The 27,113-nt window shown below is 43.1% G+C and overlaps 1 protein-coding gene across 1 annotated transcript in view; it reads left to right on the top strand.

The window, feature by feature from the left end:
- The window catches only part of SLC24A2 (solute carrier family 24 member 2), a 94,640-nt gene that overhangs the window by 48,473 nt on the left and 19,054 nt on the right, over window positions 1-27,113 (top strand). Inside the window, exons 4-6 of the mRNA XM_077765088.1 lie at window positions 142-240; window positions 4,005-4,123; window positions 23,446-23,586. Coding sequence (XP_077621214.1) covers window positions 142-240; window positions 4,005-4,123; window positions 23,446-23,586 — 359 coding nt within the window. The remainder of the gene's footprint in view (window positions 1-141; window positions 241-4,004; window positions 4,124-23,445; window positions 23,587-27,113) is intronic.

Here is a 27,113-nt window from a genome sequence, read left to right as displayed (position 1 = left end):
AAAGCTGTGGCTGCTATTATCATGCAGCATAACTGAGGAAGCCCTGTGCCTGTCTCACCAGTGCTTCGCCATTTTCCACGAGCCCCACGTGTTGTTTTCTGCCTCATTGCGTTTCCTCTCCACTGCTTTCTCTTGCTTCAGGGAGGTTCAGAGAAAAGGCTTCCATTCTCCACAAGATCGCCAAGAAGAAATGCCAGGTGGATGAGAACGAGAGGCAGAATGCAGCTGCCAATCACGTGGGTGAGTACAGAGAAACTGTCATCTCATGCCTTTCCCGGAGTGCTCGGAGGGAGGCAGGGAGGGAGGACCCAGCATGGGCACCCTTGACTCAGTGCAGATGTGCAGCCCTGCAGCTCAGCAGGTTTCTGGGTGTCGGGAGGAGCCCATTTCCCATGGGGGGTATAGGGTGTGAATGGATGCACTGTTTCATCTGCTCCAGAAGACTCCAAGAAGAGTAAGTGATTCTATGAGGACCCACAGTAAAATCAGCTTCTAACCAGGCATTTCCCTTGAAAAGTAGAAAATCACTTCATTTCGGGAATTCCATGTAAAAAGCGCATGCGCGCAGTCACACACACACACACACACACACACACACCTGTCACTTAATGTTTAACAAAAGGTGAGATTATCCTTTCTGAAATTCTTGCCTGGTAACCAGATACCTATACTTTACACTTATGACATTGCCTACACCACACACACTAAATTACCAGATGGTTCACTTGGTCACCCCTAACCTGAGGGACAGGGCCCCCACAAGACAACACTACCTCTCCTTTCTCAAGAATTCAGCAGTACTAGCCCAGGTCTCTTTTGGCTGACTTTTTTATGAGCACCTGTGTGACCAGATCGTGACATTCAGACATCTTATTTTAACTTGGAACATGATATTCCTCCTCTCCTGTCTGCAACTATAACTCACTAATTCCAAATTCAAACTAAATTTAACCTAATCTGTATCTATGCTACAAACGATGCTATCACCCAAGAAACTGCAATTATCTGCAGACAAAATTCAGCAGTGTTGCACTCAAAATATATAGCACTCCTTAGAAGAGTTTCTGCCTCTCCTGTTATCCTGACTTCTAGTTCAGGAAAAATCTTTGGCCAAGAAACAGTTAAGATTCCACGAGGTATGAAAAGATGAACTTGGGGGCCCCTGGGTGGCTCGGTCAGTTGAGCATCTGACTTTGGCTCAGGTCATGATCTCATGGTCCATGGGTTCGAGTCCCGTGTCAGGCTCAGTGTTGACAGCTCAGAGTCTGGAGCCTGCTTCTGATTCTGTGTCTCCCTCTCTCTCTGCCCCTCCCCGACTCATGCTCTGTCTCTCTGCCTCTCTCTCTCTCTCAAAAATTTTTTAAAAACATTAAAAAGAAAAGATAAACTTAAAGGGAATAAGCTGAATTGTTAAATATCATGTACAGGAGATTTTCTTCTTATCTGTCCATGTCTGTTCTCAGACATCTTAATCCCGCTTTGGGACCTGAGAATCCCATATTGGTCACGGTCAGGTTTGGCCATTGCAGGCTGATCTTAAAGTTGTCCCACTTCAACCAATAGACACCCCAAAACTCAGTTTCAGTATTTCATGAAGTACTTAGTGTTTAGTATATTTAATAACCAGACCAAGCATATTAGGACTAATCAGCAGAATATCGCATACATAACACTGTCACTGTTAAAAACATGGAAAGATAAAATAAATTTGAGTGTCTATGGCACTTTCCATGTTTAAATATATTTATGCCTCTGGGGACATCTGGATGGCTCAGGTGATTAAGCGTTTGACTCTTGGTTTTGGCCCAGGTCATGATCTCATGGTTTGTGAGTTTGAGCCCCACATTGGGCTCCATGCTAACAGTGCTGAGCCTACTTGGGATTCTCTCTCTCCCTCTCCTTCTGTGCCCCTCCCCTGCTCCCTCTCTATGTCTCTCCCTGAAAATAAATAAATAAACTTAATAAAAAACTATTTATGCCTCTGTATTCCACAACTAAGTACATGAATAAACAAGCATTTCCCTATGATTTCCAAACTTAGTCCACTTCCAACTCAATGGTTTTTATGTGACTCTCAAAATATTTTCCAGTGATGCAAATATGTAGTCCTTTGGAAGTTACTGGGGAAAAAAAACCATTCTGATACTCTGTGTGCAGCCTGATGCCAGTCATATCTGATACTGACAAGCATTACGATATTCCTGGCAACCCTGACATTGAACCACACAGCTTCCTTGTCTCCGGAAATCCAAGAATTACCCAGGACAGCCAGAAGGCCTGAAAACCTTTATACTTCCCTCCCACTGAAGTCATGGCAGACCTTGGTAGTGCCTGATGACTGATCACCTGAGGTGCTCCTCTGAGCTCAAAAAATAAATCTTCTAGTGTAAGGCAGTTACTCTGATGATGAGCAGATAGTTTATGTGTCTCTGTTCCGGCATGGTGCTAAGTGCTTTATATGCGATTTTAAATTTAATTTTTGCAGATATACCTTTTGACTGCATTGTTGTTAGTAGTAACAGTATTAGTGCATCATTCCAGTTTCACAGATAAGGAAGCTAAATCTCAGAGAAGTTGAATGACTTGCTAAGGGTCCCAGAGCATAGCAATAGAGCCAGAGTATGAAGCAGGGCCTGTCTGGGATGCCCAGCGTTGAAGAGTCCAGTGACCCTGAAGTCACTTTTCAACTCCCCGAGGAAAACTGAAATCCGTGCTTGCTGGCCTGTGGCTTCATACTAGCGAGATGTTACCTGTGCTTTAGCAATGACCAACTTTGGCCTCTGTTTCTTATTCAGCTTCCCCTGGCCATGCTTGCAGTAGGATGCCCAGGTGGGGAATGTGCTGAGTAGTGTTCTACAGGTATTTAGAGAAGGCCAGGCTCTTGAGCCTGCCCCCATCACCTAGACTTTGGCAGGGTTGTACACTCACAGAGCCTAGAGAATTAGAGTTGGAAGCAGTGGGACTTAAGGTCAACCAGTTGAACCCCCTCAGTTTTTTTTGTTTTTGTTTTAAAAAAAAATTTTAATGTGTATTTTTGAGANCCTGGCCATGCTTGCAGTAGGATGCCCAGGTGGGGAATGTGCTGAGTAGTGTTCTACAGGTATTTAGAGAAGGCCAGGCTCTTGAGCCTGCCCCCATCACCTAGACTTTGGCAGGGTTGTACACTCACAGAGCCTAGAGAATTAGAGTTGGAAGCAGTGGGACTTAAGGTCAACCAGTTGAACCCCCTCAGTTTTTTTTGTTTTTGTTTTAAAAAAAATTTTTAATGTGTATTTTTGAGAGAGAGAGACAGAGACAGAGACAGAGCATGAGCAGGGGAGAGGCAGAGAGAGAGGGAGACACAGAATCCAAAGCAGGCTCTAGGCTCTGAGCTGTCAGTGCAGACCCTGACGTGGGGCTTGATCTCACAGACCATGAGATCATAACCTGCACCAAAGTCAGATGCTTAACCAACTGAGCCACCCAGGCGCCCCTGAACCCCCCTCACTTTACAGATAAGGTTGCTGAAACCTGGAGGAAGGAGAGACTTGCCTAAAGTGGCAGCCTGATAGTTGTGGAGCAGAGCCTAGGACCCAAGTGTCCTGGGGCCCTAGCCAATAAATATCCTTTCCAGAATGCAGTACAAAAGANGGGTGTAGTCTTGAGTATTTATAGTAGTGTGTAGACTGAGTATGGTTTTGGTGAAAAAATGTCTGTGTTCATGTTCTTGAATGGCCACTTGGTGAACTTGCTTAGTCTAGAGAATGCACACCAGGGGGACTGAGAAGGCACTCGAGATATCAGGCCAGCATAAGAGAGCCAGAGAGCTATTAAAGAGAGGAAGAACACTGATTTGCTGAAGGATGTTGGGGAGAACGGTAAAAGTCCTTTGTCATTTAGCACAACCCCAGCGCCGGGTCTTACCACCCCTCTGGCCCGACATTTTAGGCCATTGTTCTTTCCAATATGGCTCCTAACTAAAGTGACAACATTTGCTTTCTTTGTGTGTGTCTAAATTCTATCAGAAAAAATCGAGCTCCCAAACAGCACCAGCACAGAGGTTGAAATGACACCACCCAGTGATGCTTCAGAACCTGTGCAAAATGGAAATCTCTCCCACACCATTGAAGCTGCGGAAGCCCAGGTACAGCTCTTTTCCATTGGTCTTTTGGGTCACTGCTCCTAGTGATGCCTTAATGTAGACGCGCAGACCCCGTGCTCTCCTCAGAGGCCCAAGCCCCCAGCAGGGCCGACATCAGACAAGATCATTTCTCTTTGTGTGTATTTCTCACCACCCGCAAAGGGCCGCACCTGTGTCCAGCTTTTTGTTTATTGAATGAATACATATATTATCGAGGCCACTATTTCTCAGAGTGAGATTGGCAGCCTCATGCATTTAATCTCCTGGTGGTAAAAATGCAGATTCCTGGGCTACACTACAGACCTGAAGAAACAGAAATTGGGGAAACAGCCCCCAGGTATCAGCATTTTAAACTCACTTCCTGGGTTATTCTTAATAAATGATAAAGTTTGATGGCTGTTGCAATCTAATCCTTTCTCTGTGGCTTCAAGATCAAGATTAAGTAATAGGGAAACTATAGCCATCAAAGTTAAACCCCTTTGACCTTCCCTGTCTCTGCAATGGAAATTAATCAATACTCTGGCCCATTCCACCATTCAGTGGTGCAACCAATAGGTAGCTATTCTATCTAATAGTTCTAAAATTTAATATTCACAAGTGCTATGTGCCACAGCACTAGCTCTTCACATATGGTACTAGGCACTTTACATATGTTATGGCCTTTAAGCTTCACAGCTAAAGGTACAGGCCTTGGCTGTCTCCATTTTACAGTTGAGGAAGCTAAGGCTTGACAGGATGAACTGGTTAATCAGGATTACCTAGCTGATGGGTAGTTGAGCAGAGGTTCAATCTCAGGACTATCTAAATACTGTGTCTGCACTATTTTCACCACACAGTTCTGCCTCTGGACCACAACTGTTCACAAAAGTAAGCAGAACCACCCAAAAGTAGATGATGTTTGCCAGATCTCTGGATCTCATCCTCATCAAGGGAATCAGAATTTCTAAGGCATCGAGCCCTGACATGCATTTTAATCAGGCGCCCTAGGTCAGTGTTTCATAAACTTGAATGTGCTTACAAAGCTCCTGGGGGATCGTATTAAAATTCCGAGTGTGATTTTGTCAGGTCTGGAGTGGGTCGTGGAGTCTACAATTCTAACGAGTCCCCTGGTGATTCTGGTGCTGCTGGTCGAAAGGCCACCACACTTTGAACAGCACTGCTCTAAAGTTTGTGACCTACTTGTCTAGACAGAATCTTCCCAATGGGCTGAAAAGTTACACGGTGCCCACAAATAGAAGCCAGACTACAACAAATCTATTTTGGCATTCTCTTCTCCTTTATACCAGGATACACTCTACAATGGAGCCTGTACTTAGGGAGAAAAAAAAAGCTAATTTTGCCTGTTGCCCTTATTCCCTGAAAGAATATGCCAGAGAAGTCTCTTCACTTAATGGAAAGGGTAAAGATGTTGAGCACCTTTTCATGTACCTGTTGGCCATTTGTATGTCTTCTTTGGAAAAATATCTAATTCAGGTCCTTTGCCCATTTTTAAATCAGGTTATTTTCTTTGCTATTGAGTGGGAGGCATTCTAATATCCAAAATATCTTAGCCCCTTATCAGATATATGGCTTGCACATATTATCTCTCATCGCACAAATTGCCTTTCATTTTGTTGATGACTTCCCTTGCCGTGCTTTTCACAAGATATACAAATATCAAATGACCACATTTAATGTACACCTTAAACAGATATGATTCTTATTTGTCGATTACAGTTCCGTAAGGCTGGGAAGGAGGTAACTAAAGAAATGATAAAGAAATGGAGCTCCTTCTGCCCTGTCTCGTCTGCCTTCTAGGCTCTCACCCTTCTGCCCAAAGCCCTGTGGTCCCTTCACATTTGCTCAAGGGTAAACTAGCAGAGCCACTTACATCCACGTGGATAAGCAGCATGTGGCAGCGGGGGGCAGGCCCCAAGGACATCTGGCTCCCTTTCGGGATGGCAGTCACAGGTGTGCAAGGGCAGCATAGTCATCGTGTCTCTCCATTTGGCTGGCGAAGGGACATCTGTGACCCCCACGAGAAAGCTCCTTGCTACAGGGGAGACAGCGAGCCCCACCTGACCCTCTCTGAGCAGAGCTGTGCCCCCCGGGTCTCATGCAGGGAAACAGGACAGATTTGTATACTGCCTCAAGGCAAACAGACCTCCAGAGAGCCACCCCACCAGCTGGCTGCAGGAAGTCACATCCACCAGGAGCACATCACCTCATCTCACTTTAGTTTCCTCATCTACAAATTACAGATAATAATGGTGCTGGGCTCATTTGGGTTACTGGAACAGTTACATAAGAGAATGTATGTTAAGCGCTTAGCACAGAGCTAGATGCTGCTATTTATATTGTTATGTGCCCGTACTTACCATATAAATCCCATCAAAGGTGTTCCTTCCCTGAAGGAACTCATTTAGGTAAAATCAATATGTAATACATATAAATAGATATAGATGGATGTTGATGGACACACACATACACATAAACATATGTAAACATGCATGCCTGCACGCGCGCGCGTGCACACACACACACACACACATATAATGTTTGGGGGCATTTAGGATATAATAAATACGTGAACATTTGTGGTAAGTAATTGTAGCCCAGTGTGATCACGGAGCTCTGCACCAAGTGCTTTGGGAACCTGCCATTGGAAGAAGTTGACCCTAGCAAGGAAAAGTGTAAAAGCTCCATGGCAGAGGTAACATTTGACTGGGTATTGATGGGTAAGTAGGAGTTTGTTGCTCAGAGAAGGAGATGATAACATAAGCGCAGAGTATAAAACCTGAAGAGGGAAGTTTGTGTTTCATGATTGGTGAGGAAGCCAGTGGTCCTGGGGGCTGAAGTACAAGGTGAGGGGTGAGGAGAGATCCACTGGGAAAGGTAAATTGGGCAGAAACTCTTGGACCATTCAATTAGGAATTTTTCAGGTATCAGGCACTGTGCTGGGCACTGGGGATGCCCACACATTCTGGCAGAGCAGAGAATTTGCAAATACAAACGAAGATATACTTACAGATAACCATAAGGGCCGTGAAAAAAATAAAGCACAGTGACAACAGAGGACTAGTAGAGGTTCCCTGTAGGTTGGGAGATAAAGGAGGACCTCACTGAGGAAGTGGCATTTGAACCGAGGCTGAACTCCAAGGAGGTGGCCAAGGAATCAGATGAGTTTGGCTTGTTTGAGGAACAGAAACGTCAGTGTGGCTGGTGAGTGGGAAGCAGAAGGAGGGAGAGAGGATGGTGGCGATGAGGTTGGACAGAAGGGCCAAGCAGAGCTGTCTCACTCAGTAGACCATGGTAAGGAAGTTGACTTCCTTCTAGGGCAACAACAAACCACTGGAGGTCCTCAGAAGTGATCCACATTTCTAAAAAAACAAAAAAAAAACAAAAAACCCTAGGGCTGCACTGCTGTGAGAAGAGTAGATTTGGGGCAAGAAGGTTGTATACCAATAATGGAGTAAAGAGGCCGCTGCAGAGTTGAGGCTAAGAGCCGATGGCGGCACGGACCAGTGCAGTAGACACGGAGGTATGGAAAAAGACATGCATTGTGAAGGGCATCGTAGGCACCACCAAGCACTCTGGACTTTACCCTGTTGGGAGTGAGGAGCAATGGAGAGGGTTTAAAGGAAGCAATGACAGTGTCAGATTTGTATGCTACAGAGGATGGTGCTTTCGGGATGGTCGGGAAGTGGCCATAGTGAGGGAAGATTGGATATAAGAGCCTGTTGGTTGAAGGATCAGCAGACTATGGTCTGTGGCCACATCCGGCCTGCAGCCTGTTTTAATTCAACCCATGAGACAAGAATGTTTTTACATTTTTAAAGGTTTTTTTGAAAAAGCACTAGCAGCATATGTGACAGAGACCATATGGACCCCAAAGCCTAAAATATTTACTATCTGGCCCTTTACAGGAAAAGTTTGCCCATCTCTAGACCATCTGCAGTCTTTCAAGAAAAAAAAGAAAAAGAATGAGGAAGCTTTTCATGTATTGATATGATACAGAACGATCTTCAATGTGTGTTCGATGAGAAAGGCATAATGCCAAATTGTATCCAGTATCATATATTTGTGTGAGGGGAGAAAAAAGGATGTCAATAACATAAGTTTTTGCTCAGGATACTATTGAAGAACTGGCCATGCCGACTACCTCCTGAACCAGGGCCAGGGTAATGGGGAGCCAGAGTGGCAAAGAGTCCTTTCAGTATGCAGCTAGCTCTCTGAAGCTTTTAAATTTTGAACAAGTTAACTATATTCCCTATTCCCCGAAAAAAATGCAACAATAATAAAAAATAATAATGGGTTAAGTTAAAACAGAATCCATTTGTTTTAGTGGTTTGAGATGAGAGACTATGGAGACAGGCTACATGAATTCAAATCCCTGATCTACCACTTACCTGCTCTGTGACATTAGCCAAGTTACCTAACCTCTCGGTTCTCTGTTTTCCTTCTCTGTGAAAGACAGATAATAGTCCTGTTTCATAGCATTGTTGTGAGAAGAGAATGCTCTTGGAACAGTTCTTGGCACATAGAAAACACTGCCTGGGTATTTGCTATTAGCAGTACTTAGTCAACCTTAAAAACTGGTATTATGGGGGCGCCTGGGTGGCTTAGACGGTTAAGCGTCCGACTTTCGCTTAGGTCATGATCTCGCGGTTCGTGGATTCGAGCCCCGCGTCGGGCTCTGTGCTGACTGCCAGCTCAGAGCCTGGAGCCTGTTTCAGGCTGTGACTCCCTCTCTCTCTGACCCTCTCCTGCTCACGCTGTCTCTCTCTCTCTCTCCTAGAAATAAATAAAACATTTAAAAAAAAAAAAACCAAAAACTGGTATTATGTAGCCCAGGTGACAAGACTTTAGACCAGGTATTGGCTGTGCATGGATGGCAGTGGCTGGATTTGAGAGCCGTGTCTGACATGGAATTGAGAAGATTTGGTCACAGAGAGTGAACAAGAGAGGAAGGTGTAGATGATCCTGAGACTGCTGGGCTGGGAACACTGGGCGATCGGGTAAATTCCAGAATCAGAATAAAGATGGGAAGTCGGCTCCGGTCTCTCCAAAGCACAGCTTCACAGAAGCGATTCTGTGCCTTTATTATGTCAGTTTCCTCTGTCTCCCGGTTGTATTTTTACCTAGCTTCGTGAAGAACAAGGTGTGCATCCTGACTTTATTAATGGAAATTATGAGCCCTATGCACCATGAGCTCGTCGCTGGTATTCTCCCGAGAGTTTAGCCTGTCTTGTGTAATTAACCTGTTGTTTAAAAATCCCTATTTACAAATGAACTAATTTTACACTGACACCTCACCTCTGAGAGCTTTCTTCAGGACAGACTTGACACAGGCAGAGAAGAACATTTTAAAACAGTCTCTTTCACAGAGGAAGCCCCTTTGCAGGAGGTTTTTTTTTTTTTGCTCCGTGTGTACATTCTCTGGAACCAAGAAGTAACCTGACTTTTAAACGGCTTAGTGCTAATTATCTTCTCCCAGTGATAGATAACTGGAGCCAAAATCAAGAGTTTGATGCTCAACCCACTGAACCCCCTGGGGGCCCTTAATTTTTACTTAAAAAAAAAAAGTTTGTATCGGGTTTTTCTGATACTAATGAGTTTCTTTTCTAAGGCAATCATAGTTCCAACAAAGTTTGGGCCTTGAAAGTTCAGTCGGATGGAGGGATGGAGAATCTTTGAATGTTCTTTTTCTTTCACCATTGGGGCTTGGCCTCTCCCCCCCGCACTGCTCCATGCTCTGGCGGCACTGGGCACGGAGACACTTTCCCACTTTCCACCAAAGCCTCCATTTCTTGAGGGCCAGAATCCTCTTCTGTTTCACCATGTCCCCAGAGGTTGAATCATCTCACCAATAGGGGGAAATTCTATTTTTAAATTTTCAAAATGGCGAACCTGCTGTTACACATCAGTAACTCAGAAAAGATACTTTGCTCTCTGACTACCAGGAAGGTTCAAGGTTCACAGACCCTCCGTTAAACCTCACTACGGCTCAGAACATAAACGCCTGCTAACCAAGGGTAATATTTTAGGTAGACATCACAGGGATTTTAGGTACCATCTGCTTGAATAATCTTGGGAATCCCTATCAGAACTAACATTTCTGACCAAAATTTATCATGAAGTCTCCCGAAGGAGCTCCAATATCATAGAACCACAAGAACAACACATNCTGCCCTCAGAGATCCAAATTTAACAGAGAGGAGATATTTTTATGCATTTTATCTTATTTTTAAAGAGAAATCTAAACTCACGGTCAGTCTCATCATCTTTCCCCCCTCATCCTTTACTTAGTCACATAACAAGGAAACATTTTTATCACCACTGTGAAGCTTTGGGAAAGCAGATCTTGAAAACTCTCCCAAGTTTAGGTAAAGGCCAATGCTAGACTGGGGAGAAATAAATCAGGGCTGAGTTCCCCAAAGGAAAAAGGAAGGGCTGAACATGGTAAGAGGATATTTAAGTTTACAGAAAGCAAGTATAAAGAAAAGCATGCATTTTACACATTCTCTGTGTCTGTATCTATCTAGATCTTCTTTCCCCAGGAATGTGATTTTCTGCTATCAATCTGTTTGTGACTGGGACATGCACACAACTTTTAACCAAAGCAAGGACAGTTTTGACTTTCCTAAGGACAGAGAGAAATCTTTGAAGCAAAGTGAAATGAGAGCTGCATCATTTCAAAAACCACCTCACAATACCTGAACACGTAGGACACAATTTTTAAAAAGTTAGATTTTCAGATTTCAGAATCTAAGAAGTGGGCAAGGTGTCTCCCCTCCTCCTCTTTCCCTGTGGCTGTATATGTGTATATATTTAAATTTTTTTTAACATTTATTCATTTTTGAGAGAGACAGAGCATGAGTGGGGGAGGGGTAGACACACACACACACACACACACACACACACACACACCCAGAATCTGAAGCAGGCTCCAGGCTCTGAGCTGCCAACCCAGAGCCCAACACGGGACTCAAACTCACAGACGGCAAGATCATGACCTGAGCTGAAGTCAAACGCTTGACCAACTGAGCCACCCAGGCGCCCCTTCATGGGTGTATATTTAAAGGGTCTGCTGTGTCACACATTTTGGACCATGACGCAGCAAGGCGGGCAGCTTCAGGCCTATTCCATGCCACGTCTCAATTGGCAAAATTAAAATGTCAGAAAATGCTGGGTGCTGGGCGGGACAGACTGTTTCTCTGAATTGTCTTTCAAGCCTGGATAAATTGCCAACACTGAAAATTTGGAAGCTTGGTAGATTCTCTGTGGCAGCTCAAACCAGTTCTGTGTTAGAATGACAGCACGTTGTCAGTGGTCACGGTGTTCCAATCATAGAATCGAGCCCCTCATCAGGCTCCNGAAAGATTTATAGTGCCTTACTAACAGACCTACTCACAGAAGTTCATACCATTTCTGAAAGTGATAACTTTTTTTTCAATATAACATATATTTTCCCAAAGAAAAGTGAGGTCCAGTTTGTATACCTGATGACCTGAACAATATTGACCAACAACTTAAGATGTGCTCAAAGGCCTTTCAAACACATTTTAAAATGAAATAAACATCAGACTCTAGTTTCTGACTAAATTTGAATACTGACAAAGAATTATATATTCACTGAGAATCTTACCGTTAATAAAACCATTTGTCATGGTGCGTTCTGAAGGAGTTTGGAGAATGTCTATTAATCATTAACATAAAATACGTTAAGGGCTGACTGTCAATAAAAAGGGAAAAAACTCTATTATCTCCTTGGGGAAAAAATACTGACATTAATATTACTGTTCCTTAGGAGTGTTTCTAATCCATTTGATAATAAAATGAGAATGATTTTTGAATTATTTCTTAGGATTCCTTAGTAGCTTTTATGTTGACAAATCTTTTATGGTTTGTATTGGCAAGATCTACAAAGCCCATGAAAACTGTACCAAAAAGAAAACACAAACAAACAAAACCGATTTACAACAGCAATACGGAGAGAAATCCATCTTGTCTGTAGGTTGCCACCTCAGAATTATTTGGGCAAAATGCAAATTGCATTTTACCAGGCTTTTCAGATGCTATTTTACATTGCAATAAAATGGTCTCTTGGCTTTTGGAAAACTTAGGTCTGGACAGCTTCATCACTCACAGCAAGAGACTTTGAAACCTTGATCTCCATTCAAAGTCATGTAGAAACAGATTATGGCTTTTTTCAGGTTGCCATTGCTGGGTAAAACCTTATCTTGTTTATCATATGCTAAATGTTTGATGCTTGGGTTGTTGGTTTGTTTTTTTTTTAATTTTTCCATCTATATGTAAAACAAACCATATGATGGTATTACAAGGGGAATGGATTATTTCCTACCACTAAGTGGGCAGAGATTTGTCACTTTTTTTATTTTTATTTTTATTTAACATTTAGAGTGTAAGCAGGGGAGAGGCACAGAGAGGGAGACACAGAATCTGAAACAGGCTCCAGGCTCTGAGCTGGCTGTCAGCACAGAGCCCGACACGGAGCTCGAACCCACGAACTATGAGATCATGACCTGAACAAAGTCAGACGCTCAACTGAATGAGCCACCCAGCTTCTCCTATCACTTTTTCAATATTTGTTTGCTACTTAAATGTTAGCTCTGTTGGTTGTGTTGTCCACACAGAAAGCAAAACAAATATGTCAGATGGTGCATCCTTCCAAAAAGAGGTGCTTTGTTTGGCCTCACCTCATTTTGACTTCTCTCTTAGAAAATAGTGATAGAAACATACAAGATGAAATACAGAGCATGAGACATATTGCTAAAATATATATATATATATAAATGCAAAGACATTGAGAAACTAAGAGAATGAAAGTAAAGAAATTATTTTAAAGACTCAATAAGTGAAAAAAAGTAATTTAAGAATAAATTACAGCAAGTGAACACAATGATTTATTTCAAAACCAAAAAAAAAAAAAAAAGCCTATTCAAACAATGAGATATTTTCAAAAGATAAATATTCATATGGCCAGTGTGTATAAGTCTGCTTGGGCTCCCGTAACAAAATATCATAGACTGGGTGGCTTCAACCCCAGAAACTTATTTTCTCATAGTTCTGGAGGCTCTCAGTCCAAGATCAAGGTTCTGGCCAATTCACTTTCTGGTGAGAGCTCTCTTCCTGGCTTGCAGGTGGCTGCCTTCTCCCTATGTCCTCATATAGCCTTTCCTCATACACATTAGGTGGGGCAGGAGGACCCTCTGATGTCTCTTCGTACAAGGACATTAATTCTGTCAAATCAGGGGCCCACTCTTTCGACCTCACTTAACCTTAAGTATTTCCTTCAAGATCCCATCTCCACATACCATGACACTGGGGGGTTAGGGCTTCAACATATGAATTTTGGAGGGACACAAACATTTGTCAGCAGCGACTCATCTTCAAGTTGAGTAAATAATAGTTGTTTTTTTTTTTCCAAATGCAGCCTCTGGTTTTCCATCACTGGGATCTAACCATTTTTTTTTCTTCCAGACTCTCCTGTTTTCATTCCCTTTTCAAAGAGAAAACCTAGCAAAATGGCAAATGAGGACTTTAGCCATAGAGCTAAACCATCCCAGAACTCTGAGTTTGCTTTCAAAATGACTCACAACACCCCTTACTTGGCAGATACTGAGCTATGGCTCTGGTATCCCCCAAGTTTACTTTTTCTTGTGTCACCTAGAGATTTTGAGTACAGATTTTTGGGTCTGTGAGACCAAAATGATCCACAACCCAGTAGAAAATATTTTTATAGGTTGATGTGTTTCATTTGCCTGTTTCAAGCATGATGTTCTGGTTCAATAATAGATATAACAAAAGTCACTGGTATGTTGACCCCACTAACTGACCAATGAATTTAGGGGAAAGTCAAGATGAGAATCACTTACTGTCCCTGAGCCAGCTGGTATTTATGGTGGGAGTTCCTAATAAATTTCTATTTCTATTTCACCTACCTAGTCTATGGCATTTTGTTATGTCAGCCAAGGCAGACTAAAACACTAACCCTATGGGAGTATTTATCTTTTTTAAATATATCATTTCTTAATAGATTTCTTTTGTAAAGTGCTGGTATGATTTAGGCTTACAAAATGGAGCACACTCTATAGAATGTTTCTTGGGAGGCTCCTTCTACTTCCCCAATAGTTGTTGATTTCAGAGACTTTCACTGTATTAAAATTTGACTGTGCATTTTTGGCAATTTTACCTTTTGAGAGTTCCAACTCTGCTATTGTTTTTAGCTCTGCACAAAACACAGAATCAAGGTGTCACAATATTATGAGTCATGCCATCTGCTTGGACGCTTTGTTTCTGATAGAAAGTCGACTTACAGCCTACCTACTAAAATAACATCGCATTTTCTCTGTAGAGCTGGGGAATTTTCCCTTTCATCCTGTTTATAAAGGCCTTCTATTTATTCTTCTTACCTAACAGGAAAATAGATTAGATTGTCAACATCACTACAGTCAATGAACCCTCAATAAATGTTGGGTGAATGCATAGATGGAAGAAGAAAATTATTTGACTTTCACATCAAATAATTGAATTACAGAATTTTATTGCTGGAAGTATCATAATTCACTTAGTCAGACTTCTTTCTCCTAGATGTCTTTGAAGAAATTATTTTCCTGAGCATTGATTAGAAGTAAGAATAATAACCAACCTTTATTGAGTGTTTACTATGTGCCAACCCCTGTTTTAGGTAACTTTCATGAATGATGTCCATTAATTTTATAACAGGGATAATGTTGTAAAAGAATGTTCTGGAGCAGAAGTGGGTCTTCTTTACCTATTAATCCCTTCTCCAGCAATTCCTTCATTAGGTAAGGCCCTTTCAAAATTCTTCTCTCCCTAGGAGCCTCCCCCACACGCACTGTACAGGCACATGCACCTTTTCACCAGTTCCCAAGGAAACCTAATTGGAAAAGTAAAACACGCCATCTTTGTCAAAGAGAATATTTTTAATGCTTCAATAATGAAAGAGGACAGAAGTAGAAGGAGAAACAGACAGGCCCTGTTTAAAGCCAATTCCCTTTTGTTGTGCATATTCTGCCCCTGAGGTTCTTCTACTGGCCTTTGAACACTGGAAGCAGCGTCTGGAAATAATCCACCTCCTACTTCAGTTCTTGCTAAAGTTAGCCTCAGGAAAGTTTATTATTGTAAAGGGCTTCATCCATCTTCTACAGTGTCCCCTAGATATTCATTTTAGAGGTAGCTAGCACAAGATTATCCACAGTTATGGGAATCGAGGGTGACATCAAGCGATGAAATGCATGTAAAACTTCAAGCCCTCATTTTGGCCATCGGTGCGCTTGCTTGTCACTTCCTCCCATGTGAAACCTGGGTGAAATTTCAGTACTTTTATTTTGGACAGAGATGCTAAGGAATAGGTCTTTCTTCTGAACTTGTATTGGAAGTCCTGGCATCCACTGATGTCAGCCTCACGTTTCATTTTTACTTATTTTTTTATTTTAATGTTTATTTATTTTTGAGACAGAGAGAGACAGACAGACTGAGGGTGGGGGAGAGGGACAGAGAGAGGGAGACAGAATCCGAAGCAGGCTCCAGGCTCTGAGCGGTCAGTGCAGAGCGTGACATGGGGCTTGAACTCACGAACTATGAGATCATGACCTGAGCTGAAGTCAGACACTTAACCGACTGAGCCACCCAGGTGCCCCCATTTTTAAATTTGTAGCTGGTACCTTGGATGTCTCACCCACAGAGATAGAGGAGGGAGGAAGGCATCACAGTGGCCCCTTCTATCCACATACTTCCAAATCTGCACTTCATTTCCCCTTCAAAGTTGCCCTGGATGCTATAACAAGAATGCCAGAGAGTGTAAAGCTTAGAAACAACAGAAATATGTTTCTGACAGTTCTGGAGGTGGAGAAGTTCAAGATCAAGTGACAGGTGATGGAATCCACTTCCTGGTTCGTAAACGGCCATTTTATTTACTGTGTCCTCACATGGTGGAAGGGACAAGCTAGCTCTCTACGGGTTCTTTTCTAAGAATGTTAATCCTAATCACCTCCCTGAGCCCCACCCTCTAATACCATCACAATGGGGAGTAGGACTTCAACATGAATTTCAGAAGTACATAGACATTCAGTCCACAACAGACTCAGAGAACAAGAATGCAACTGAGCACAGATGTTTCTGATCACCTTTTCCAAGAAATGCAGGCCATCCAGGCCACCAAGTTAGTTCCAGGCTCAATGAAATTAAGCAAAACTATGTCAATTAAATGCTTAGTGTTTGCTGTAGCTAGCATTTTTGGTTTAAAGGTCAAATTTATTACAAATAAAGCTGGTGTCATTGAGCATAAAGCACATTTATTTTTTATTTAACAAACCTATTTTTTAAAAGTGAGGAAGAGAAGCAGCATGAAATGGGGAAAGAACCTCTAGCTAGAAATACAGTGGAAGGTCACTTGGGCCTGACTTCATCTCAGGGCCTTCTTCCTTCAAATGTGGTAGGGTAGGGGTCATCTTCATGTACCAAGGCCCTTCTCAGGGCGCCATCTCTTGAGGCCTAGAGCTTCTAGATGATTGCAGAGGTCTGTGGTTGTGGCTTGTCTTTCATGATCTATCAGTGTCCATACAATAAACTGAATGACAAAACTTTGTCAGGAAGGTGATCCCACAGTAAAGCATTGCAGGAGACAGAGAAGTTCTGCCTCAAAATGACATGGATTTTAAGGGCTGCTGGGTCTTAAAATGTAGTGAGGTGTACCAGGACTGGGTGCCTTACAGATCGCATGTAGTATATGTTTTTTGGCTATTCCAGTATTTCCATTGATTTGCCTAAGGTCACATGGCTAGTTAGTCACAGAGATGAGATTAATGGCCAAAGGGAAGAGGATTATCCTGTATTAATGCCCGGGTCTCTACCAGACACTAGACATCCTATAGTTCCCTGATAATTCCCATCCACAGTCTATAGATGAATGCTTCCCACATAGTCTAGACATTACACATTATGTTAGTACTTTGTTTTAAAGCTTTGTTGAGTGTGATATTTTTCATATTCTTGATGCACAAACTATGAGATCATGACCTGCGCTGAAGTCAGACACTTAACCGACTGAGCCACCCAGGTGCCCCCATTTTTAAATTTGTACCTGGTACCTTGGAGGTCTCACCCACAGAGATAGAGGAGGGAGGCAGGCATCACAGTGACCCCTTCTATCCCATCCAACCTCACTTCATAGGCTCAGCAAATGTTTTTATGGATCTCTATTCCCACTCAGCCCCTTGAGCCCTATAAAAAATTCCTAGCATGCATCACATTCTTTTGGTGAGCTTTGCCCCATTTGGTCATTCATGTAGGGGCATCCATACGGCTGACCAACATGGAGATATAGACTTTTTTTCTACAGTTATAAATTATAGAAACAGCAACAACAACAACAACTATGTTAAGGACCATTCTTTTTAAGTAGAAACACAAATCACTTAAAAATCTTTACCTTCACACAACTTGACCATGGCCCAATGCTTTAGAGTAAATGAGCTATATTCTTCATGGCTATTTGAGTGCTGGCATTTTATTCTCTCCAGCATCATGCCACACTGAAGGTGCTCCCCAGTGAGAAGAAATAGCCCTCCCAAGTGCTAAAGTGTGTTGTCCTTTTGTAGGGGAGAAGGAGAACTTCACTTCCAACCTGACTCCAACCCCAAACCAGCTGAAACCAAGCAGATACAGGCAATCCTCTGAGATTGCTCCTTGTGAAGTGGAAATAGGATGTTATTAGCAATCAATAAAACTGAACTTGAAGAACGGCCTATAGTCAGATGCCCCCTGGGTTTTCATTTTAATTCTCTGATAGAAGAGATTGCATTTAAATGGACTCACCTTCACACTGAAATCTTGTGCAGTGCCCTTCATAGCCAAGAATAAGAAATTGGTTTGCTTCCAAAAACTATTTTTCTGGCTGCGGACACAACCTCTGGCCTGGAGAATCCAGCTCAGGCCCCCTCACTGGCGACCTGATGCCTTTTCTGGGGCAAACCATCCCTACCAGGCACAAGTAAAAATAGTATAAGATGCACATGCAAGGAACCTAAACAGGTTCTCATGATAGTAGGCCACAAATGGACAGGCCCCCCACCCATTAGATAAATAAAAATAAAATTTGATAAATAATTTTAGATAAACAAAATGTTACATAAATAAAAATAAATATAAGTTCATTGCTCCAGAGACCTACGTATAGATACTAACTGATGTCTGGAAGTATTCTCTTCTACCTGCAAGTATTCTGATGGCCAGACCCCCCTCTGCCAGGGTCTAACCTTTAGTATTGATAAATAAATCACACAAGTGTCCACTTGTCACTTAGGATAACACACTCTCTCTCTAACTCCCTCCCTCACATACATGCACACACATATACACATACACACACACACACAAAGTTATCCATATGATTGCATTCAACCGCTGAGGAGGTTGAGTTTTGAGTCTGCCCTACCTCGTTTTACAAAGATTTGAGGCTGCTTATAAAAATACTTCTGAGGAAAAAGGATAAAATGATGAATTTTGAGAAAATTCCACACAGGCTGTAAAGGAAAAGGAAAGAAGGGGACTGGAGTAAGCGAGACAGACCCCAGAGGTATGATTGGTAGGTGGAGGTTACAAATTTGACTCTTAATTCCTCAGTGAAAAGCAACGGGGGAAAATAGTAACATTTACCAGATTCACAGTATTTCTAAGATTTTTCAAAGTTTCTTAAAAGAAGCATGACTTTTCCTGGTGCTGAGAGGGGAAAGATATTTTTCTCCCTTGATTCCTCAAAGAAAGGACATTGGGTTAGTCAGGGTAAGGTTCCACTGTGAGCAACCAAAACCCCAAAACAGCAGTGGCTTGAGTGAGACAGAATTTTATGGCTCTCTCAAGTCAATATAGGCAGTCCAGGGCTAGAATAGCTCTCAATGGGCATCAGGAACTCAGAACCTTTTCTATTTTTTCTCCATTTCACTGTCCAAAATGACTCTTAAAGCTCTGGCCAAAATGTTCCCATTCCAGCCAGCAGGAAGGAGGAACGAGTGATGAAGGACACACCTGCATCTTTTAAAGATACATCCCAAGGTTGCAGAGAATTCTTCCAATTACCTCCCATTGGCCAGAACTGGATGGCTTCAAGAACAGAAATTTATTCCTCACAATCTGGAGGCTGGAAGGCTAAGATCAAGGTGCTGGCAGGGTTGTTTGCCTCTGAGGCCTCTCTCTTCAGATGGCTTTCTTCACCGTGTCCTCACATGGTCTCTTCCTCTGTGCACCCAAACCCCTGATGTATCTCTGTGTATCCTAATCTCCTCTTATAAGGAAACCTTATAAGGACCCCCCCTAATGGCTTCCCCTTTTAAGGGCCCTTTCTCCAAATACAGCCATATTCTGAGATATTGGGGGTTAGGTAAGTTGAAACATGAATTTGGAGGAGAGCACAGTTTAGTCCATAATTGGCTCTTTCTACATACTCTGCCAGCATCCTTGCAGCAGGATAAAGAATAAGTTCTTTGTAGCCATTTGTCCTGTCTCCTCTTTTAAATCCAAGTGGCTCTAAAACGAAGAGTTGGTGGGGCTCCTGTGTCGCTCAGTTGGTCAAGCGTCTGACTTTGGCTCAGGTCATAATCTCGTGGTTCATGAGTTCAAGCTCAGGGCCGCTGGTTTGAAAGTTTGAGCCCCATGTTGGGTTCTGTGCTGACAGCTCAGAGTCTGGAGCCTACTTCGGATTCAGTGTCTCCTCCTGTCTCCGCCCCTCCCTCACTCATTCTCTCTCTCTCTCAAAAACAAACATTTAAAAGAAATTTTTAAACAAAACAAGCAAAGAAAAAACCCCAAAGAGTTAGAGCCTACTACCCTAGTTCATAGCCAAAGGCACTCAGTGAATACCTACAGAGGATGGTGGTCACAGCCCAGGAAATCACAGCAGGAGTGGAGACTGGAAGCCAGGATTCCTGACTCTCTACCACCTACTCTCCCCACCAGGCTGCACTGGTCCCTTCGTGGTGTGACAACCAGCACACATGATGTGGGAACTTAAAGACGTGTTTTAGTCTCAGATTTTCCGTATCAGAAATTATAAAGCCCCAAAGCAGTGATTGCTGGCCCTGCTTTCACGCAATTCTAGGGCTTTCCCAGAGAACCAAGCATGTATCAAACTATGTTAAGTCTTATAGCAAAAGTCATTTGAATTCTTTCTGGATCATTTTTCATTGTTCTGTTTTCTGTGGACACTACACAGAAGCTTTAGGAGGTTGGGGAGGTTGCTACAAGGTCAAAGCCAAGACACCATAACTCTAGGAGAAGTTGACAACTTGGTGCCTTAACTTCAGTGGCTTCTCCCCAGGGCTGAGACTAATGAACATGCCAGCAGCCCCAGCTTGGGCAAAGGCAACACTGGCCCCAGACTTGGAATGGTATATTTTTCCCACTTTTCTAACCAGCTTGCAAGCTGTCACCCATTGAACCAGAGTGAGATTGCACTTGGCAGGAAGACAGTGAGAATTTTCCCCCAAAATACACTGACAGCCTTGCTCCCAGGACACCTCTCAAGCCCACTCCAAGGTCCTGGGTTCCTATACTCTGTAGCAAGACCCATCCCCACGACCCTATGGATTCTGCATGAAGAGCACTGTTTGTTTGGCCTGAGACCCAAGCTCTTCTCCTTACTCATTTCTGACCTAGCAACGCCACCTCAAATGCAGCTTTTGGAAGCTGTGCAATACAGCTAATTGTTTGCATTGGACAGTAGTGTGTTTAGAGCTTATGCATCTAAACACACAATTATTTTCTGCTATTTGCTAGTGGCACTGCCTGCCTGGTGACTTTGGCAGATGGAGAAAGGAACTAATCCGTAGGTTATAAGCAGAAGGGTTATTGATGAAATGTCACCATCTGTTGGTGTCATTAAAATGATATGAGTCATAAAGAGTTGCTTTTGTTTTTTCTCAGAAAAAAGGTTAGCTTAGAGTTTAGAGAGAAGTTGCTAGATTGCAGATGGCAGTGTGAGATGGGACTGGGGGTGGGGAGTGTCAATCCCGGAAAGGGGATGAGCATATCACATTGATAAACATATCACATCAGCTCCATGGGTCTTCTGGAAAGCGCTGGAATCCTCTGCCTGAATAAAACCACCCTTCTGGTATGAGATGAGATACTTATTAGGAATGATGCAATGCTTCAACTGTCCCATGATCCCTCCCCTTTTCTGAGGCATCTACTGGGTGGAGAGGGGAAAGTCATTCATTGGGGTTCAACAAGAAAGATCATATCTGGGAGGGAACCATTAAAACGCACTTGTCTCCTAAGTCCTCATTGGCCTCATGACAGAGAGATTATTCACGTATCAAGCTGACATCTTGGGAGGCTGGCGATCTCAATGGGGAGTGATATTCTCTACATCTGCTGTATCCCCTGGGAGGACACAGAGTGGTCTGGGAAGAGGAACCAGAGGCAGTATGCCCAAGATTCCATCCGGAATGGAGGAAAGAAAGCAGTGGATGGACCCACATGAATTGCATAGCAAAGGAATCAGCTTTTGGTCTCGTTGACTTTATTGACTCCCTTCTTGTCAATTTCATTGACTTCTTCTCTAACATTTTTATTATTTATTTTCTTCTGCTTACTTTGGGTTTAACTTGCTCTCCTTTCTCTAGGTCCCTAAAGTAGAAATGTAGATTGTTGTTTTTATCTTTCTTCTTTTCCAACGTCTTCCATAGCAAAGGGATGGAGAGCATGGAAGTATATTTAATGAGGATCCAGATGACCAAAACAAACTGCGCCGGCTTCCTAATTCTACCTTATTACCTAATCCTCTTCATTCCCTCATATTTGCTATTTATAAATTATTTTACCCACTTGCCAAGGACATATGCCCAAAGAGAAAGAACCTGTTATTACCAACTTTTTTCCAGTATGGCTTAAGATTCCTTTTACATATATATACATATATATATATTTTTTAATTTTAACTCTTGGAGAGAGAGTGGGGGGTGATTGTGTAAACCACTGTAAATCCTTTTGGCAGTACTAGGGTTTAAATTATAAATAAACATAACATCGCAATGTGTCAGGCCTCACGCCCCGCCCTGCATCTGGGTGAGTCCTTTTCCCTCGTCCAACTGGCCCAAGGCTGCCAGCTCGTGGGGGAGAGGGGTGCTGAGGGGTCAGTGCTGCTGCTGGAAATAGTGCAGGCTGCTGGAAGCAAGAGCCATGGGGGGCAGGAGCTTCACGAAGCCTGTGTGGGTTATTTATATGGTCTCAAAAGGAAGCATCCGTGGAAAAGTTCCTGTTGATATTTTTAGATCTGATGCTTGATCCTCCTGCTGCACTTTCATTTTTAAACAAGCAGGGAAGGGAGTGATTGATACTGTCTGCAGTGCTGTTTTGAAGGCTTGGAGGGCCCATCTGACAGTCTAATGGTCAGCCTGCCAGGCCTGGCGCCACCTTCTGTCTCTTCTAGCTCGGGGATGTCAGAAGCTGCTGACTTCAGCAGGTGGCACATAAAACCTTGGCCACTTGCTGCCAAGTCAGAAAATCCGAAGTTAAGCCCTGACTCTGAGGTCCTGTGCAGTTGACACTCATGGGTTCAGTGTCTTACTCTATTCCCGTAGTCTGTTTCTCTGAGAATGGGACATATGCTTGTATGATAAGTCTTTGGCTGGAAGTAAAATGGTTTAGAATTTAACAAGATGATCATACAGATTAAAAATTCACAACCACACAACAATCCATGAGCTTGACTATTCCAGCGCCTGAGAAGGGAGTTGAGTATTGTTACTGAATTGTTTCTATGGTTACTTTCATTTGCCTGCTCAAAATCAATGCTCTAAAAATATATAAATTTATTTTTTGATCAAAAATCAATATATACATGTAATTTTTGTTTAATTTTTAATTTAAAAAAATCCTTCCCAAGGATTCCCATAAGGAAACCTATGGCTTTGTCTTCAAGGAGAAGGGAAAGAGGAGAAGGTGGGCATTGGGGTCTTTTGCCCTGCAGATATGGTTTCTCATACAAAGTCCACGGATTGTAGAGGTCACCCACACCAGTTGAATGATCAGTTCACTTAAGTGAGAAGCTGAAGTGCATTCAGGGAGAGAAAAGGAAGTTCCTAAGTTCCCATGGCTGTTCAATGTATTGTTTGTCTCTGGGATTCAGACTGTGACAGATGGGGTTCTCTTACAAACCTAGAACCCTCATGATGGAGCTGCTGGGATGAGCCAAGAAAACTCCTGGTGTGGTTGTGAGCTTTCTGCTCTTGCTTTCATAGCCTGTGGACATTGTCATCTTTTCTGTCTGTTTATTCTTTCATCTCTTTTTTCTACAACAGACCACAGAGACGGGTGAAGAGGAGGAGGACCAGCCTCTCAGCCTGGCCTGGCCTACCAACCCCCGCAAGCAAGTCACATTCCTAATTGTTTTGCCCATAGTGTTTCCTCTCTGGATCACCTTGCCTGATGTCCGCAAACCTGTGAGTAAAGCACCATTTGTTTAACTGACTCCTTGTGAAAAGCACAGTACATAGCAGTGTGTTAATCAGCTTCTATTCGCTTTAAAAGGATAAGGAGGAGTGACATATATACATATGTATGCTTATATATGTCTAAAATTTCTCTGCACAGATACACGATAATAGTGATTGTTCAAGTTATCAAATCTATGTAACAAACCACCCCAAAACTTAGTGGTATGGAAACAACAAACATTTTATTCTATTTGTGGATTCCACAGACCAGGAGCTCAAATAGGCACGCTGGAGATGGCTGGGGCTTTAGGTGGGAAGACTTGAATGGCTGTGGGATGAACTCATCTGGGAGCTTCTTCACGGATGTTTCTGGTCCCTGGGCAGAAATGATTCAAAGACTGGGCTCCACTGCGATAGTCTATGGGAGAGCCTAAATGTGGCTTCTCCTTGCAACTTGGCCTTTCTCACACTCAAGAGAGTCAGATATCTTAGATAAGAGATCAGGGCTCCAGGAAGGAGTGTCCCAATGGCAGAAGGCAGAAGCTGTGTGGTCTCCCTCACGCCAGTCAGAGTGGCTAAAACGAGCAAATCAGAGAACTCTAGATGCTGGCGAGGATGTGGAGAAACGGGCACCCTCCTACACTGTTGGTGGGAATGTAAACTGGTGCAGCCCCTCTGGAAAACAGTGTGGAGGTTCCTCAGGAAACTAACACNAAAAAAAATATTTGAAAAAAAAAAAAAAAAAAAAAAAAGAAGCTGTGTGGTCTCTGATGACCTAGTCTTGGAAGTCACAGAGAGTCATTTTCACTGTATTCTACCAGTCAAAGCAGTTATTGATTGTCCTGATTAAAAGGGAGGAGACAAAAAATTTACATAGACTGTATCAGTGTCATACAGTGTATGATACCGTTGATGGGAGATGCGTCAAAGAATCTGCAGCTATGTTTGAAAACCACCATAGCGATTGTCCATGAGAAGAGGAAATGAAGGTTCGAGGCAGGAAGGGAACTCATATTTTGTTGAGTGTCTGTGTACATGGATTATTCATTCAATTCAAAAAGAATTTAAAGAAATGCATTCATGTAGTATAAATCCCTTGTGTCTGATCTCCATCCTGTATTGTTATCATTACTATAATATTATTTTCTACCATTATTATGTGCCAGGTGCATTGAACACAATATCATCTTATGATCTGCAAAATACAGTCTAAACGTAGATCAAATCAAAAGAAGAGTACTTTTACTGTTAAATCGGGTTCTTGGGCTAGAGCCCCAAAGGGTAAAGGAACTAAATGATTAGAAGTAGCTATACTTTTTTTTTAAGAGCGAGCGAGCAGGGGAGAGGGCCTTGGAGAAAAAGAAAGAGAGAGAGAATGAGAGAGAGAAAGGATCTTAAGCAGGCTCCGTGCCCAGTGTGGAGCCTGATGCCACCCTCAATCCCCCAACCCTGGGATCATGACCTGAGCCGAAATCAAAAGTTGGACTCTCAGCTGACTGAGCCACCCGGGTACCCCAAGAAGTAGCTATACTTTTCTTATGGCCTTACACACATCTCATTCAACAAAGGCCTTACACACATCCCATTCAGCAAAGGTATGTGTCTACTATGTATCAGACACTGCCTTAGGTATTTCCAATAAGCCTATACTATAGAATCTCAGAAAAACAGCTAGTGTAGGAATGTGTGTATACACACACACACACACACACAATTGTTTTTAAATGTTATTTATATTTACTATATATGATATTATATATTATTGGCATAAGCAGAAAGAATCGTAGGCACTAAGAAGTTAACTAACTCATACCTAAACACCTCCTAACAGATGGAGCTGACGTTCAGACCCAGATCTGTGTGACCACACACAGCTTGGGCTCCCCCTCACATTTCCTGATACCAGAAAGTGGACATCTGAGATCATTTCTGAAAGCACTTAGAATAGGATGATGTGGTAACATACAGCATAATTTAGCATAATTCTTTTTTTAACATTTTTTAAATGTTTGTTTATTTTGGAGAAAGAGACAGAGACACAGAGTGTGAGCAGGGAAGAGGCAGAGAGAAAGGGAGATGCAGAATCCAAAGCAGGCTCCAGGCTCTGAGCTGTCAGCACAGAATCTGATGTAGCGCTCAAACTCATGAACTGTGAGATCATGATCTGAGCTCAAGTTGGAACGCTTAACTGACCAAGCCAAGCAGGCACCTCTGATTTAGCATAATTCTTAAGAGCCCATGGTGATCCCACTTTCTGCACTTGAAAAAGACAGAACAAAAATCCTGTCCCATTGGCCTGGCCTGGAAACAATCCAGCCTGGTGGACAGAGCCAGTGTGTTACCAAATACAGGCCAGGAAAGGACCCCCTCATGTAAGGACTCCCAATATTAAAGGTTTTCTCAGTAAAGGATGCATGTAATAGATGTGGCTTCCTGAAAGTAGTATTTAGGTTTCTTAATTTGCAATGCAATTGCAGAACCTGTGCTCTGTGCAAAGGCCTGGCTTCCGGAAATCTACAGCCAAATAACTAGAGTGCGTCGAGTTTCTTCTTGGGTCACATCACATTGACCTTTCCAAGATGTGTGTGCTCACATGTGCTCCCTTGCACTCGCTCTCTCTCTCTCTGTCTCTCTCTTTCTCATTTTACATTGCTCTGCTGTTTAGGTCCATGCTCTCGCACTGTTCTGGGAAGGAAAATCAGAGAGACAGACACAGTCTCCTAAATGGCTGCGGCAGGTCTAGTGTGGGGTGGCCCGGAGCAGCAGGGGCGGACTAGCTGCTGATGGGTGTCGGCACACGAGCACTGGAGCAGTCGGGGAAGTGTACGGGCACAGGAGGCAGGTGCCAGCAACCAAGGCGTGGGCTCACAGGTTAGGTGGGACTGCTAAAGCAAGGGCTGACAAAGTGCCCATCCTCTCTGTGATCGGAGCTCAGAGGACAAGGGAGCTGCTAGAAAAGATCAAAGCTCTGAACCAGTGACTCCTGTACAGCACACGGACTCTACCATGGCAGGAGTTACCGGGATCACAACTGCCCTGGCCGATGCTATCACCCCAAGCGGCGCAAAGCAAGTAGACGTGGCGCTCTCCTCTGTACGACCATAGACCGGTCCTTCACTATGCGCACGCCTTGAGAGCCAGCCTCGGGGCCCGGATAGCCAATGGGGCTTTTGATCCTTGCAGCCGCAAGAGCCGTCCCTGGGATGGACTGGACTTCCTTCTCATTTTCTATGTATACTGTGTGCTGTCCCTAGCAAAAATGTGACTCTCAGGTGAAGAGTTCGGTTGTTTTTAAATTTCCTCAGCAAATAGTTATTGAGTACCCGTGGTGTGCCAAGCATCAAGCTTGTGCCCTAAAAGAGCTATAAAGACACAATCCCTATGTTTAAGGACCTCTCAGATAAGTAGCAGAAACAAGGCATATAACTCCAGAGGACAAATGCACAGCTGTATCAGTGACGGGAACTAGATTCGAACTGGGTCTCCTAACCTCATATTGTTCTCATTCTACCACGCTGACTGCAATGGGTTCC

Source organism: Crocuta crocuta, unplaced genomic scaffold (assembly GCF_008692635.1).
Source record: "Crocuta crocuta isolate KB4526 unplaced genomic scaffold, BGI_CrCroc_1.0 scaffold687, whole genome shotgun sequence".
Lineage (NCBI taxonomy): Eukaryota > Metazoa > Chordata > Mammalia > Carnivora > Hyaenidae > Crocuta > Crocuta crocuta.
The sequence above is the reverse complement of the archived record's forward strand: the minus strand, read 5'-3'. Positions and strand labels throughout refer to the sequence as shown.